Genomic DNA, 17,839 nt, shown 5'->3' with positions numbered 1-17,839 from the left:
TTTAATTGGCTGTCAACCTTCTTAGCAAACTATGGCCACATTCCTAAGAGGTAGCAGATTCTTTATCGTCAATGGCCCTTTAATTTAGCCAGTTTCACCATCAGTGTTAATTGCTCTAGTCGAAGGCTTGCAAGACATTATGTACTAATGAAATTAAAGACTTTTTTAAAGATATGAATGCTATAAAAATGCAAAATATTTCTTTAATTGTATATTTATAAAACATGCATATTTCCCATAAGGAAAAATATTTATAAAATCAGAATAAGATGCCATTAGCTAAAAATAAACACTACTTTTGCCACAGTTACACAGTAGAGAAACCAGCATCTTGCTTTTTCAAGGAACATATTTACTTAGGTGAGCTCTCCATAGCAGGACATTTAAAAATTTCGTGTGTAGGATTCAAAGTGTGGATATACCTTAATTTATAATTAACCCTACTGATGGGTATTAAAGTTGTTTCCAGCTTTTATAATCATTGCTGCAATGTGACCTACAGACATTATTTCACACACACGGGTGTTTCCATATAAACCATGCAGTTATAATTTTGATAAATATTTCCAAATATAAATGCTCAATAAAGTAGGAATAAATGGATAATTTCTTAACATGATATTATGTGTATGATATCAAAAGCTTAAGAAATATTTATTAGAAACATTCCCTCTAAGTCAGGAACAAGACAGGATGCCACTGTTACAGCTATTATTTAACCATTGTTCTGGGGTTATTGGCCAATGCAGTTAGGTGAAATAAAGAGATTAAATTATATAAATCAGAAAGAAGATACATAAACTATCATTTTTGCTGATGATTTTAAAAACTTTTTAAAGTCATGTTTCAGTAAGATCTGTTATTTCATTGAGTAAAGGACGACTTTTGAATTTCATCTCCTTTGATTTGTTAATATGAATTATATATTACATATATAACATATATATAATTATAAAATATAGTTTCCTTACTTTGGGATATTGAAACATCCTTCCTTAACGTAAACTCCACTTATTTCTTTGGTTTGTTTCAGGAAAAAGTTTCATTGTCTCTACAGAAGTTGTTGATTGTCATTTGTTTTGATCCCTTCTTTCATATTGTAAATTTTACTCAAGTACCTGGTGATCCTTGGATTTTCTTTCATATTAAAAAATAAGGCAGATTTTAACAAGGGGGCCAAACAATTTAATGGGGAAAGAATAAACTTTTCAACAAATGATGTTACAACTGGATACAACTTGTCACATGCAAAGAATAAAGTTAGACTCCTATTTCATACCATGTACAAAACTCAACTCAAAATGGATAAAAAGACTAAATGAAAAACTTAAAAGTACAAAACTGTTTAACAAAAAAAAGGCATGAATCTCCATGACTTTGGATTAAGCAATGATTTCTTAGATGTGACATCAAAAACGCAAGTGACAAAAGAAAAATAAATTGGATTTCATCAAAATTAAAAACTTTTGTGCTTCAAAGGACACTACCATAAAGTGAAAAGACAGCCTAGAAAATGGGAGAAAATATTTGCAAATTACATATCTGATAAGGAATCAGTATCTAGAATATATAAAGAACTCTTATACCTCAACGTGATGACCTAGTTTTGAAATAGGGCAAAGGATTTAAGTAGACATTTCTCCAAAGAAGATATGTAAGTGGCTCATATAAGCCCATGAAAAGATGTTCAGCATCTTTAGTCAATTAGGGAAATACAAGTCAAAACCATAATAAGATACCACTTCTTACCCTCTAAGATAACTATAATAAAAATAATAGACAAAAACACGTGTTGGCAAGGATATAGAGAAATTGCAACCCACACACATTGCTAGTGAGGATGTAAAATGGTATAGCATTTGGAATACAGTCTGGCAGGTCCCCAGAAAGTTAAACATAGTTACCATAGGACCCAATAGGAGCAATTCTACTCCTAGCTATGTACTCAAGAAAACCAAAATTATATGTCCATTCTAAAATTTGTACATGAATGTTAATGCAGCATTGTTCATAATAGCCAAAAAGTAGGAGCTATCTAAATGTTAATCGGCTGGTGAATGCATAAACAAACAAAATGTGGTATATTCAAACAATGGATAAATGGATATTATTTGGCCATAAAAAGGAATGAAGTACTGATAATGGGTCTGGGGACTTTTTTTTGGGGGGGGTGTGTGGAATGATGCAAATGTTCTGGAATTACTGGTGATAGTTGCACAACTTTGTGAATATACTAAAATCTTTGAATTGTATACCTTAAAAGGATGGAGTTTATGGTATGTAAAAATTGTACACTTTAAAATGGTGATTTTATTGTATGGACTTAGAGCAGGGCCTTACTTTTTTGAAATGTTAGTTATCTGTAGTCCCCCCAACTCTTGCTATGAAGCCTGATTTTTACTGACATAGCTAGTCAGTAGTCACCTACCTAGAAAGTATAAGCTTGGCTGTTGATGTTCTGAGAGCCTGCATAGGAAAGATTACTGTTGGGGGTAGGGGTGTCTCTGCTCAGTAAGCACAATTTAAGTTTATTCTTCTATTTTCAGCCTTGCCTTACCCTTGTCATTTACTGTGCCTAAAGTTCTGGAAGTGTAGAGTCCTTCTCTCTGTAGAGTTCATTATATTCTCTATAAAGTTCATTCTTTTTAAAGAGTCATTTTCTGTATAGATTACATTTTTTTCTACACTTGGTGGTGGTGGAGGAACAGGAATCTACTGGCTGTTGTACGGGATGAGCATAGAATCAATGACCCAGTTATCTGCTGTACTAATTTAACTAATTTAACCTGCTTTCCCCAGTATTGTGTCCTTTCTGGGGTTCTTTAAGACAAATCAGTTCCTCATTCCTGTATCTCTCTGCAGATACTTAGTTCTTGGCTTCCTCCTGTTATATGATTTACTTTGCTTCTGATTTTTCTTTTCCAGAAATACCTTCTTAGCTTTCGTCAGCTATTTTCTCCTCTCCTGTTTCTTTGTTGGTATATACTTTTAAAAATTTCTTTACTTTCATTTTAGTGAAGTTTCAGAAGACAGTGGAAGTAAATGCATTTATCAGTCTTCCAACAACTTTAGTCATTGTGAGCTCTCCTCTAATTATACAAATATAGTGCTTTAAAAATACTAGCACTATAAAGAAAAAACTCTAGAATTTTACTTACCAATACAAATGCAAAAATCCCTAACAATGTAATATATCTCATCCATAAACAAATTATTTAAAGAGTACCCTGTGAAAACGCAAATGTCCAACAGGGAATTTAAGTATATGGTGACATTTATACCGTGAATATGAGAGTTTAAAAGAATAAAATAGAACTTTATGTACTAACATTGAAAGCTTTCTATAATGTATTTTTTTAAGTGAGCATGATTGTATAAGAGTGGGTGTAAAAATTGCAATCTGATGAATTTGCCTCCTTCACAGGGTGCATCTCTGGATTACAGGCCTTTTTACTTTCAACATTTCACATTTTGCATTTTTATTGTTTTTACTGTAAACATTTTTTAAATGTATATTAGTTTGTGTACATATGCGTGTGTACACAATAAATACACATACATAATAAAATTCAAAATTGTATAGCTGAGTTTTTCAGACAATCTTAAGCAAAAAAATCATTTTAAGTGTTAACCATTGGAGACCAAAATGTTTGTACATTATGATATATAATTCTAAGCATAACTGACACTTCTTAGTAACTTGCTGTCATCTTTATGAATATCAGATTTGTGCTTTTTTATACTAGAATTATTTCTTCTTTCCCCTCTTCCAATTACTTTGACTTCAAAACCAAATAACAGAAATAACGATAATAGTAATAGCAGCTAATAGCACTTACTGAATACTCACTATGTACTACGCACTGTTCCAATGTGCTTTACATGTTTTGTTTTCAGTTAAATTTTCAAAATAGTTCAGTGAGTTCTAATACTACTATGCAAGTGCACAGATGAAAAAACTAGCCAGAGAGACATTAAATCACTTGCCCCGAGTCTCTTAGATAAAAACTGGTGGCATTGACAGACTGTAATCAATGTATTCTTAACAATTTAGCCATACTGCCTCTTGTATATCCAGACTTGTAAAAACATGTACGATTAAGTTGAGAAAAGAGGATTCTCACACAAGTATGTAAGTTTTATTTAGTTCATAGACTCTTTGATAACTGTGTCTAGTCAATTAGAGGCCTTTTTTAGTTGACTAATATTACAATGTTTTGGTTACATTCTGGTAAAATGTTAATGCCAGATAACTGGGTTGGTTGGGTATGAAACAACTTAAGATGTGAAGTATGAGTTACTTCAGTTGTATATATTCATCCCCTAGACTCTAGGACCTAGAGGTCTGAAGGGTTTGAACTAAATAGTGTTTATAGTAGCCCTCTTAACCAATAGAGTATGTGTGTAAATTTTTATAGGATTTGTTAAAAATGAATGGACTACTGTGAACATGGGTAATTTTCTAGAAAGTCCTCAGAGCTTTAATAGGATTTTCAAAGGGGTCTATTACTCATAAAAGGCCAAAACGCTGAATTATGTCATCCTTATTTTTCTTTTGGTTATAGAGAGGTAGCCATAAATTTTTTAGTCATTAGTTTTCAGGAACCATTTCATGTGTTTATTACATTCAGCCATTTATACTGTTCTTCAAAACATATGGTGAACAGACTACAAGAGAGACTTCTTGTCATTGACTGGCTGTTATCTTCTCTAGAGTAAAATTAGACAAATGAACTAGTTCATCTCCAAGATCCTTTACAGCTTCCAAATGTTGTGATTCTTTGTTAGTCCTACTATATGAAAAAAGAAATTTTCCCACAGTAAAATTTTGCTGAATTGAGTTATGAGGTATCATTGAAGTCCAAGAACCAAATAGAAAAGTTGAGGGTTACTGAGAGTGCCACCAGTTACTTAGTAAATGTTCATGATTTCAAATAGTTCCTTTATCAAATTTGAATGTGTTAATTTCAGATATGATTTAGAAAAATGATTTCTGATATCTTTAAAAGTGACTCATTATACTATGTTACATATATTTTTAAAAAATTATTTTTTTCAATTCTTCAATAGGGAAGTTTGGTTGGCTTAGTGGATTATCCAGATGATGAGGAGGAAGATGAAGAAGAAGAAACATCCCCCAGAAAAAGACCTCGTCTTGGCTCATAAAATATTTATTGGGGGACCCTCAACATGTGGTCTTACCAAAATGCTGCAACTGTTCAATGAGCTGAAAATCTGAATCAGAACGCTTTCTCACTTGAATTTATAAATATACAAGGAGTAGCAAAAGACACTCGGTATGTCAGCCAGGAGAGTTTAGTTCTGTAAAAAAACAGGCTTCCCAGGAACTTGATTGCTTGCTAGTAATTAAGGGGTTTGCCTTTCAAGGCTGTCCAAAAAAAAAGTTAGTAACCAGAACCTGGGAGAGAGCTTCTCAGCAAGGAAAGTCTCAGGTCAGGTTTTGGGACGGTTTGGGGGAGGGGAAAGGTTGATAATATTAATGCAGGGTTGTTCCACGGGGGTATCCAATCTAGAAACAATTATAAAACTTCAGTTGCAAACCCAATAACATTACTTGTTATAATGGTGCTGGCCATGTTGTTTTAATCAGTTGCCTCTTTTTAAAAGAAATTTTTATGGAAAACAAATTCAGCTATGATAAAAAATGAAGTTAAACTGTTGGGACCATTTCTTTAGAGATTTAACAGAAATTCAGCCTTTTAAATAGTTGGAAGGAAGTACACCCTGTATTACAGCACATGTTGAGTTTTTGACACCAGGAATTTTCTGTATGTATTTTGATGAGAACAAGCTGGATTCAAAATGGACAGTTTTGTTAATATAATGTAAAATTCAGCACTTTTAGCGATAACAGAGGCCAAGAATCAGTACAGTAGTATTCCAAAATGATTTTATTAGAAACGGGAATGGATAGAACAAAATGCTTTCAGCCACCTACCAATACAATCTTTTGTGGAAGATACTTTGAAGTCACTTTCTGCTTTGTTAGTAAAGTTGTCTCTCTCTCCAGAGCTGCAGGCAAGTTTTAAAGTGTAATTTATAAAGACTAATGAAGAAGTGCTGAATTAAGTGGCATTTAATATCTAGAAGCCATTTTGATCCAAGAAGTTACTTAAGTAACTTAAGTCAAAGTCAGCATGCAGTAAGTGAAGCTTTTCCATAAACAAGGGTGTAATATATATGAAAGCTGCTTTTTAAAAAAGAGTAAAAGCACATTCCATGTACGTAAATGAATTTAAAACATAAATTGAGGCAGTTCAAAGTTTTTATTTTTAGAACAGCAAGTTAACTGTAAATATTTTAATGTTAGTTTGCTCATCTATGATCTGAGATCATGCTGAAGTGAGAAAAATGTCCCCAAACAACAATTTAATGGATTGGGAAAAAAAATTAGTAATTCCAGCTACAATCTTTAGATCACCCTTGTAATGTGTTATGGGTCCATTTTTCCTGGAGTAGCTTAAATTGAAGCAGTTTCCCTGTTTTGGAGATTTTGTAGTTAATTTTAATTTTGGCTATTGTTTGGAAAAGATGGGCTGTCTGTGTAGATATGAAGTATAGTTTTTCCATAAAACAGATGTTTATTTTGTATTAAAAATACCACTGTACTTGTTTTACACCATTTGTATACATGTGGTGATATTAATGCTGAACTGTAAAATTCAGGAATTAAAATGTGACCCTGTAATTCCATGATTGATGCTTGTGTTTGGTTTGTTGTAAATATAAATTAACTACATTTTGACATACTACATGTCCATTTTACAATATTTTATAAAAGCCAATAAAATGATCCACAGATATTTTTTATAAACCACTAGTTTATACCTCAGTCAGAATGAAAGAATTCTAAACAAATGAGGGTCAACTGCACTTTAAATATCACTGACTAGTTATAGAACGTGAGACTTGGGCAAATCTCAGCACCAGAGGATCACAGCATGGAGCTTTTCTCACCTCTTTGATTAAAGGTATACATATAATAAAAAAGACCTTCCACCTCATAAGGCAAGTGACTCAGGATATTTTAAACCAAGACCAGTAAAGTTACCATATTAATACACTTACGTTCAAGCAAGTTTTATCAAGATCCTTCTCTCTTAACTCTTACTAAATTTCTTCTTATTATATAAGAAGCCCAGGTGTAAAACATTTCCCTATTTACTCTTGACTCTTTTAAATAACTTCAAGGTCCAGTAGGAATATTTCCTTTGTGTCTTATAAAGACTTCCTTTAATTTTTCTTTCTGAAAAACTGCCATAAATCTTAAACTTTTTTTTTTGAGACAGGATCTCTGTGACCCAGGCTAGAGTGCAGTGGCATCGTAACTCACTCAACCTCAAATTCCTAGACTCAAGTGATCCTCCTGCCTCAGCCTCCCAAGTAGCTCCTGTGCCCACACCTTTTTCTATTTTTTGTAGAGAGGGAGTCTCGCTCTTGCTCAGACTAGTCTGGAACTCCTGGCCTCAAGCAATCTTTCCTCCTCAGCCTCCCAAACCCAAAGTGCTAGGATTACAGGCATGAGCCACTGGGCCCAGCCAGGAAACTTTTCTTAAAGCAGAAATGAATGTTTTCTTGAAATACAGGTAAACAGTTTTCATGGTACATAAGCTTACCCACAACAATATGAAAATAAGACTTTAAATATTCCTTGAAAAAATAACTATGAAGATTCCATGTTAGCTACTGTAATGACTACCCTCACGCAGATCTGGGGTTTTATATCTTTATCTTCACTCTGTGAAGCCAGCCAAAGCCCACATTTGTATGCCTTAGGTCCTCTTAAAATGGTATCTGTGAACATGTATCCAATATAAAGTCTATTTTTTAATAAAAAGTTACGTGAAACAGATCTCTGTGTTTTAATCACTAACTTTTCCTCTTACCCATTTATTGATGAAAATGTAACAAATGTAGAATACTGGTTTTTCTGCAGGTTAAAGGTTGGAACTATAACTGAAATGAGCAAATTAAAAAATTTTGGTATCCCTTTTTAAAACTATGTCATTTTAGATTTAAGGAGATAAAATAGAATTATAAATTAAACCTCTGTCATCTTATAATTAGAATAGGGTGGATGTGGGATATCAAAACACTGGAAGTTCCTGAAAGAAAGGTCTCACTCCTATTATTCTGGTTTCTCTTTAAACAGGCGATAGAAAACTATTCCAGGGTCACTTATACAAAAGACCTACACCCAATGGTAGCACTGCCTTCAATAGGCTGGATCAATTGTTCTTTGTTTTAACAATAGCTTTTCTAGAAAGAGTGGGTAGTTGAGTATTTTCAACATCCCCCACATCTATTTTCTAAGTCCTGTTTGCTCCTGCCTCAAATATAAGTCTAAAGTAGTAAATGTAAAATCCATCTTACTAGTGCCCGAGATTATCTACTCTTGATTAGACTGCTTCAGACCTGGTACAACCGCAACTACTGGCACACTAGTCTCCATACAGCAATAAAAATGAAAATTTTGATCATATAACTTCCCTGTTTTAAAACTTCCAGTGACTTGCTACTGCCGATATTATAACATTTAAAATCTTCATGTTCCCTACAAGGTTTTGTACAATCAGTACCCCACCAATCTCCAATTTCACATGCTAGCCCTCTACTCATTCTGTATATTCTCCAGTTTCTCAATATGTATTTATTCTCTCCTGCTGCAGGACCTGAATTGTTCCTTTCCTCTTCTCCCTGCAATTACCCTTTCATTCAGCTTGAATATCAGCCCTGATCATATAGCACTCTGCATTTTTCCTTTCTATCACTGCTCTTTGGGCCTTGTTCACTAGCTCCATGAAGGCAGTGACCCTGCCTCTCCAGCTGACTGCTGTATCCTTAGTGCTTAGCACGATGCCTGTCACAAACGGTAGGTAAACAAGTTTGAATGAATGAAATGTACAATCAACCAGTTTCTATACCCTGTCTCCAGAAATTTGTATTAAACTGGTAAGTATAAGTAGCTGTCTTCACTACCAACCTTTACATTAAATGTTTAAAATAATGAGTTTATATTTGCATTTATAAAATCAAGTATTTGTTTGAAACTAAAAGGCTCCATGTAAGGGTTAAATAATTTATTTTTAAGAAAATTTGAATTTCTGTTTTGCTAAATTTTTTTAAATTATTACTTATTAATAACTTCTTCTTTAAGTTTCTCTGCAAGCAATCTCCTCTTTAGTAATGTTTGCTTCTCCTCTGCTGTCATTTCTGGTTTCTCTGTCATTTCCTTTAAAAAGAAAAACAAAAATTGGCTACAGCATAAAATGGGTTCATTTGTATAAAATTCCCACCATATTGCCTCAAATGAACAAAGATTAAGGGCATTAACAGGAAGCTAGACACACATTAAGTTTCCTAAATCTCTTCTTTGTAAAATCAGACTTCTTGGGGAAGCCTCTTGGAGATGGTGCCTGGGGTACTGATGCTGCTTTATGATGAAACATTTTGAACACTTTAGGGGGCACATAAAAGACCATTGACCCTTATACATTTGTAGGAGGGCAAGTGAAGAAACACCTTTAGAAAAAATGTATAATGAAACTGCTATTATTTCTGCCTCACAAAATCCTCATCAAAACTAGCTCGCTTCCTAGAAAGCACTCAGCAGCTACTGCACTAGCAGGGTGGTTACTATAAATGGAGCTACAAGCAAAATTCATCAGAAGCTTTCTTGCACATATTTTGATTTTGAGAATTCCACCTCTAGATTTGCAGATTTTGACATATTAAGACTAGCCATACCTCTCCCTCCCCAGGTTTTCCTTTCTGTTCCATGTTTTGTTTCTGCTTAGTCCTCATATCCTTTCTCATGGACATCAACTTATCTCTCTTCTGCTTGAGATAGTGTTCTCGTTGCCGAAGCTCTTCTGTTCCAAGTGCTGATAAATTCTGGGTCAAATAAGAGAAGGAACTTTTTAAATTCAAGTCCACATAGTAAGTGGCACAGATACCCACTGACTGATTCAATTAGAAATTTGAGTTCAAGATCATAACAAAAGCCAGGTATATGGCTGTTTACATTGTTTGTTCCTAGTACCTTGCCATTTTGCTCATAGTTCTTAAAAAGTGATATCTTTTTACTTACTGCTATTGGTCCTTCAATGCTTGAATGTTCTAAGCCAGGAATCTTCAGGCCTTTTTGTGAGAGGGAAGAAGTTTCAGGCAATAATTCCACCTTTCTTGCCAAGTCTTGCATTGACTGATTGGCAAAATGCACTTTAACTTCTGGCAATAATTAGACAATGAGACTAATTAGAATATTATAAGAAATATTAAGTATCAGGCTAGGTTCACCAAAATGAGCTAATGTTAATAATATTTGTTTTTCCTCATATTCATTCCATCAGCATATATTCAATGCCTACATTGTGCCAGGCAGTGGATAAGAATGATAAACATGGTCTCTGTCCTCAAGGACCTTGAACTACAGTTTCTCACCTTATGAATAATGACATTTCAACAAGTACCAAGCTCCTGTTCATATAGTACTATAGCTACAAAAGACATAATTCTCGTCTAAAGATTAGAATTACACTATAATGTAATCAATGTTGCCACATAAGCCAAATAAACAGTACACTAAACCTTTACTAATAATGTAATCGGTTTCCAAACTTTTGCTTGCAGGTAGAAACTGTAAATCACCATATATTTTCAGAACAATTAGGTAGTACAATTTTTTGTATTTCAAGTGCCAGTAATACCGATAATTTTTGTTTGTACTTATGTGTTGAAGATAACTATAAACCCGCCAATGCATTAAAAAAAATGTAAAGATTTCTAAAGCAAGCAGAATTTGGAGGCACGTATAAACATGAACACTCATTACTGTCCAATTATTTGGTGACTGTGCCAAGAGATAGAATTAACATTCTAATTGCTCCTCTGAGCCACGTTTTATTATAAAATGCTTTTTTTAAATATAAAACATTTTCAGTGTAGGTACATGGGCTATGAAAGAAAGCACAGTGAGACAAGCAAAGACTTACATTACAATGATACTAAGAACTAAAAGCATGACGGAAGACAACAGTACACGTCTCTAAATGATTAAAAATCGTGCCAGCATACATACTAAAACTGGAAACAGAATTTGCCTGTGCAAGAAACTTGACAACAGACCACTGCTCCAGCATGCAGTGAGTGGACTGACTGCAGTGCCGGGGAGGCTGGAGCAAGAAAAACACTACAGGCCCTGGGACGGTAAGGGAAATCTCCATGGAAGAGATGAGCTGGAGCCAACACTCCAAACTAACCTAGACAGGGAGCTAAAGCACTAACTGAAACAGAAATAAAGATGGACCTAAACAAATCGGTCATAATATGCACAGAGAGTTAAAACACTGCCATTCTTACTGATGGTGACTTTAGCAGAGGTAGGCTTAATTCCCAAATATAAAACCACAGGGCCAGAGAAGGGACAGTTCAATTTATTCCCAAGGAGGAAGGTAACTATACATATAAGCACTTAAATTCAACTCTGCTACTTATTCTGGACAGTTCTTGCTTTGAGTTGGTTAATTATGAACATACTGTGTACTCTCAGACCTAGAGAGGAAAGTACGTGAAACCAAAATACTTAGCTTCTCTGATTTCTAGGAAAAGAAGATCAGAAAGCCAGAAACCCTAAAGAAAGATCATCTCATGTCTGGCAACTCTTAGCATCAATCTGAGAACATATGCTATCCATTGCTAGCAGCAACCAGGGAAAGACAGGAGGCAAAGGGACAAGACAGGAGGTTTAACATCTTTATGATGCTTCCAAAATTAAGTCTTCATAATCAGTTTCCATCACTTTGTATGGAGTAATGGAAATACCAGATATGCCCATTATTTTGAAAAAAAGTTTTGAAAATTAAAATCATTACTTTTGAAATTATCTGCCATTAATGTACATAATTATATGTGGTTGGAGATCAAGTTTTCACTTAATAGATAAGGAACTAGACAAAGTACATTTATTAAAATTACATCAGACACAAGATTTAAACAGTATATATACTTAGGTCAGTATAAAACAGAAAGCTAAATTTGGGTCAGCAAGTTGAAACAGAGTACAGAAATCTAAAGCATGAGCTTCACAGATATAATTCCAATGAGGTGATTTCTACTTACAATCTGCAGAACATGAAAAAGAAAAGAAAGAAATGGTTAGACTTCCTAGGAAGAAAGAAGCAAGACTTCATAAACCTGCCTCTGGTTCCATATGCCCCCATTATTTTGTCAACTAAGAATATAGTTCCTTAAAATCAATGGGTACTCTCAGTAAACTAGGAATAGAGGGGAACTTCCTCAACTTGATAAAAAATATCTACGAAAAAACTACAACTAACACCATACTTAATGGTAATATGCTAGAAGCTTTCCCACTAAGATCAAGAACAAGGCAAGAATGTCCCCTCACCATTCTGATTCAAATCATACTAGAAGTCCTACATAATCCAGTAAGACAAGAAAAGGAAATAAAAGCTACACTGGGAAAAAATAAAACTTGTCTTTATTTGTAGAAGATATGATTGTCTATGTAGAAAATCCAAAAGAATCAACAAAAAAGTGGAACTAATAAGTGATTATATAGCAAGGTAACAGGATACAAGGTTAATATACAAAAGTAAATCACTTTTTTTATACTAGTAATGAACAAATGGAATTTGAAATTAAAAGCACAGTATCAGTAAAGCATCCCAAAAATGAAATAGATATAAAAATCTAACAAAACATGCACAAGATTTATATGAGGAAAACTACAAAAGTCTAATGAAAGAATCAAAGAACTAAATAAATGGAGAGATATTCCATGTTTATGGATAGGAAGATTCAATAGTGTCAACATATCAGTTTTTTTCCAACTTGAGCTAAAGATTCTGCAATCCCTACAGTAATTAAGAGAATGTAGTAAAATTGGCAAAAGAATGGACAAACAGATCAATGGAACAGAACAGAGAGCCTAGAAATAAACCCATATAAAAACAGTCAATTGATCTTTGGCAAAAGAGCAAAGGCAATAATACAATAGGGAAAAGATAATCTTTTCAAGAAATGGTACTAGAAAAACCCAACTGGACACCCACATGTAAAAAAAAAAAAAATTAATCTGGACACAGAATTTACATCCTTCACAAAAATTAATTCAAAATAGATCAAAGACCTAAATATAAAATATAAAACTATAAAAATCCTAGAACATAGGAGAAAACCTAGATGACCTTGAGTGTGGTGATGACTTATTAGATACAACACCAAAGTCACAACCTATGAAAGAAATAATAAGCTGAACTTCATTAAAACTTAAAACTTCTGCTCTTCCAAAGCAATACCTTACACAGACAATATCAAGAGAATGAAAAGACAAGCTACAGACTGGAAGAAAATATTTTCATAAGAAAATCTGATAAAGGACTGTTATCTAAAATATACAAAGAATTCTTAAAACTCAACAATAAGAAAAGAAACAACTCAATTAAAATAATGAGTCAAAGACTTTCACAGACACATCACCAATGAACAGATGACAAATAAGCATATGAAAAGATGCTCCACAGCATATGCCATCAGGAAAATGCAAATAAAACAACGAGATACCACTACACACCCATTAGAATGGTCAAAATCTGGAACACTGACACCACCAAATGCTGACAAGGATGTGGAGTAACAGAAATTCTCATTCATGGTTGGTGGGAATGCAAAATAGTTCAGCCACTTTGAAGATAGTTTGGCAGTTTCTTACAAAATCAGACATACTCATACCATATGATATAGCAATATCGTATTTATCCAAAGGAGTTGAAAATTTATGTCCTTGGTATTTACCGAAAGGAATTGAAAACTTATATCCACACAAAACCTGCACAGGGATATTTATAGCACTTTATTATTGACAAAACTTGGAAGCAAACAAGATGTTCCTCAGCAAATGAATGAATAAACAAACTGTGGCACATCTAGACAATGGAATATTGTTCAGTGCTAAAAAGAAATGAGCTACCAAGCCATGACAAGACATGGAGAAACCTTAAATGCATATTATTAACTGAAAGAAGCCAATCTAAAAAGGCTATATACTGCATGATTCCAATTATATGACATTCTGGAAAAGGCAAAACTATGTGACAGTAAAAAGATGAGTGGTTGCCAGGAATTAGGAGGAGGGATGGGTAACAGGCAGAGAACAGAGGATTTTTAAGGCAGTGAAATTACTCTGTATGATACTATAATCATGAAGACATGTCATTATACATTTTCCAAACCCACAGAATGTACAACACACCAAGAGTGAACCCTAATATAATCTTTGGGTGGTAATGTTGTGTCAATGTAAGCTCACCAATGTAACAAATTTACCATGATAATGGGAGTGGCTATGCATGGGTGGAGGCTGAAACTATATGGGAAATCTCTGTATTTTCTGCTCTATTTTAGAGTGAACCTAAAACTACTCTAAAAAAAATTAAGTATTTAAAAAATAAAGTTGCTCCTCAACTTACATAAAAAATTAATAGGTAAACATCAAACGTCTCTCAATTATAGAAGTTCTTCTAAAGTGTAGAAGAACGCAATATTTAGAGTCAGAAGACCAAGGTAAATAACAATTTCACCATTTAAGAGCTCAATGATCTTGGACAAATCACTCAGCTTTCTTGAATTTCTTTTTTCAAAAGGATAAAAAAAAAGTAAGGATTATATTTACCTCGCAGATTTTTTTTTAATTGAGAAAAGGATATTTATTCAAAACCAAGGGAATCCATGATAAAATGAACTGAAATCATGACCATGATTCATTTCTGTTTCAGGAACACTTGTTTTCTTATACAGGAAATCAGAGCACATTGGGGCTGGATTTGCTCCATATTGAACAAGTTCATCCACTAACATTTCCTACAAAGATTCTCATCAATCAATTGTGGTTTCAAAGATACAATTTCTGACTAAATATTTGGACAAACTGGCTATATCTTATTTTCTAGTTATGCTTTAATTCATTAGGAAAGGAATTTACTATTATCTTTCCAAGTCCAGCTTCTCATTCACAAATGACATATAACTGTGAGCAAGGAAAAGAATATCAAATGTTATATGAACTTATCTTGTATGCTGTAGCCATGGCACAAAGGCTGGTGGATCTATCAAGGAGTTTTGCTCACTGCTCTGGGTTCCAGCATTTACTTGGAAATTTGGGGACCGCACCCCATCTTTCAGCTGAATGTCTCTTACCTGGAATTCTTTTAACTAAATTTACAAATTTTAAATACCAAAGCCATTCAATACTCCCTTCCAGGGTTTCTGAAGGTTAAATATGTGTGAGAAAGTAACACAGTCTATCCAATGTTTACAATTCATATTATTAGAGAAAGTTCAGCGCACCTCAACCTTACCTGAGGGTGGGTATGCAAAATGTTCACCACCTCCTTGGGAATTACTCAGTTTTGTAGCTTCACTATTATGCACTGTGGGCTCTTCTGTTTTAGCCTCTGATAACTTCAGGATTCCATAATACAATTTTTAAAAAACACAATTTAGATTAATTTTGACTAATCTACCACCTTAAAAAATCCAAAGACATTTTTTAGAAAATTATTGTCTACTGACAAGATAATGAAGAATTCTACTTCCAAAGTTTTTAAGACATTGCTACCATTTTACATCTCCTAGTTTGTGAGTTAAGTAAACATTTCATTTCAAACCATGAAGTGCTAAGGGTAATTAAGATGGTTAGGGCTTGGGATTTAGGAAGAACTGGGTTAAAACCCAGGCTCCACCCTTACTATTCATGTGACCTTGAGCAAGAAACTGATATTCTCTAACAGAAATAAAACCACTGAATTATAAAGTGTTTTTCTACTTAAAATAATACATATACCACTACTACAAAATGCTTAGAATAGTCACAAATTGCTTTATTTCCATTTTTAAAATGGAATAGTATAAAGCAAAGAAATCATTTAAATCCTGGAAATAAGTAAGCTGCTGTTAATTCATTTTTCCTTAGAAACAGGAAAATCCAATCACATGTACTTATTAGGCAATTCGTGGATATCTAAACCATAAGCTCCTATATACTGCGTGATGGACACATGGGGATTCAGTATTATTACCATCTCTACTTCCGTATGTTTGAAATTTTTCATAACAATCTCAAAAAAAATAAACAATTGTATGCCCCTAAAACATATTAATTCAAAAAACCTCAGATAGTTTACATCTAAATCAGAGAGTTAATACTAATGTCTTCTGTAGTAGTTTTGAATTGGTTTTTGTTCTATACCCTTATATTTAAAAATCCTTATTAATAGCTAAGAACTTCACCTCCATTTACTAAAAAATTACTTACTCAAAGATACTAAATCACCTCTTAATCTTAAAACATCTCTCCTCCTTCTGCTCTTCATTGGGTACCTTGGAGTAAAATAGGTTTTTCAAAGATAGTGAAATGATACAAGCATGTATCATAGTAATTCAGTGTGGGGGAAAAGGGAAGATGACTCTCAAGTGATTGAGAGTTTATATTAGGTTTCTCTTTCCCTTCAGGGAGATTGGGAAAACATGGAGAGGCAGCTAGAAAAGGGGAGAGGAAGCAATAAATACTAATTTCCCTCATCTCAGCCAGATACATGTTTAATTTATCCCTAGGCAAGATTAGGCAGTTTATGGAAATGGCTGTTAATGGAAGAACAGTATGCCAGGGAATATGTTACTGATCATCCAGCTTTAAGCTGATAATATTAAAGCCTACAGGGCACCTCTGGTAGTTGTAGTTGCTGTTTCAACTAGTAAAGTAGTCAAGGAGAATGGGAAAGTAAAAGGTTTTCCTTAATCTTCTTTCATTCATAACATTTAGGAGAATTTTTATAAGGAAGCTCCCAAAATCAGAATGGTATTGCAGTTTTTGAATTAATAATCTTGGCCTCTATCATGAAACTTAAAAGGTAGTTTGCTGGATGAATTATAAAGTGAATAAAGTTATGAAGAAAGTAATTTTCTTTCAAACAAAGCATACATTCTTATAAGATAGTATATACTTTCTATGTTAAAAATATAAAAAGTTAAATATAAATGCTTAGAACTTGCCAGGAAAATATGAATACTCTCAGGTGTATTTCCATATAAGCTTAAACTTTAACAGCAGAAATTAGGTATAAACTTAATAAGAGATATAATAGCAATTCTGTTATATGTTCTGCAAGCACCTGTTTTTTTCTCTTCCTTTCTTCTTCCTGGTCATATTCCTCTTTCGATTTTCTGAAATATACAAAAATAAGGTAGAAAAGTAAATTTTCCTTTTTAGTTAAAGAACAATATTCAACATACTAACCTAAGCTTACAATATAAGCAAGGCATTCTGGACACAAGATGGAAAATAATCAGGCCTTGCTCTAAAGTAACTTAGTTATGGGAAGGATAGGAAGGATGTTTGTAGGCATACACAGCATGATATAGTTAGCAACAGGAAATACAGGTCTACCCATTTCTTCTAGAAATTTGGATGCATCCCAGCTGATCAAACCCCAACAGATTTGAAATCCTAAACTCAAATTTGAAAGGCAATCCTATGAAGACTTTGATCTTCCTTTAGAGAGATCAGTTATGCCTCTCCCTGATAAGCACCACTGCTCCCCTCATTCCAGTTTTTTTCAGTGACATCTGAGCTATCATAAAGCACTCCTGGTGCCACTGTGCCAAAGCCACTTTGGTAAACAGCTCACTGCGACAGTCTGATTTAGGAAAACAGCCAAGGTCAACTGTTGTACATGTTCATAACTAAGTTCTACTGCTTACACAGTAGTATACCCCCTCAAAAGCTCTTAGAAAATAA

At 33.8% G+C, this 17,839-nt stretch overlaps 2 protein-coding genes across 5 annotated transcripts in view; one reads left to right on the top strand and one right to left on the bottom strand.

Annotated features, from left to right (window-relative positions):
• PPP4R3B (protein phosphatase 4 regulatory subunit 3B) overlaps positions 1-6,717 on the top strand; it is a 66,221-nt gene extending 59,504 nt beyond the window's left edge. For all 4 annotated transcript variants that reach the window (XM_076000790.1, XM_076000788.1, XM_076000787.1 and 1 more), the window contains one exon: positions 5,071-6,717. In XM_076000790.1, the coding sequence (XP_075856905.1) occupies positions 5,071-5,166 (96 nt within the window). In that variant the 3' untranslated portion in view covers positions 5,167-6,717. The remainder of the gene's footprint in view (positions 1-5,070) is intronic.
• The window catches only part of CFAP36 (cilia and flagella associated protein 36), a 37,864-nt gene continuing 22,193 nt past the window's right edge, over positions 2,169-17,839 (bottom strand). The window contains exons 6-10 of the mRNA XM_012777832.2: positions 17,214-17,265; positions 15,402-15,504; positions 10,112-10,251; positions 9,769-9,915; positions 2,169-9,253 (exon numbers count right to left, since the gene is read on the bottom strand). Of these exons, the coding sequence (XP_012633286.1) occupies positions 9,152-9,253; positions 9,769-9,915; positions 10,112-10,251; positions 15,402-15,504; positions 17,214-17,265 (544 nt within the window). The 3' untranslated portion in view covers positions 2,169-9,151. The remainder of the gene's footprint in view (positions 9,254-9,768; positions 9,916-10,111; positions 10,252-15,401; positions 15,505-17,213; positions 17,266-17,839) is intronic.

Source organism: Microcebus murinus, chromosome 3 (genome assembly GCF_040939455.1).
Source record: "Microcebus murinus isolate Inina chromosome 3, M.murinus_Inina_mat1.0, whole genome shotgun sequence".
Classification (NCBI taxonomy): domain Eukaryota; kingdom Metazoa; phylum Chordata; class Mammalia; order Primates; family Cheirogaleidae; genus Microcebus; species Microcebus murinus.
This window is presented reverse-complemented; position numbering and strand designations above follow the sequence as displayed.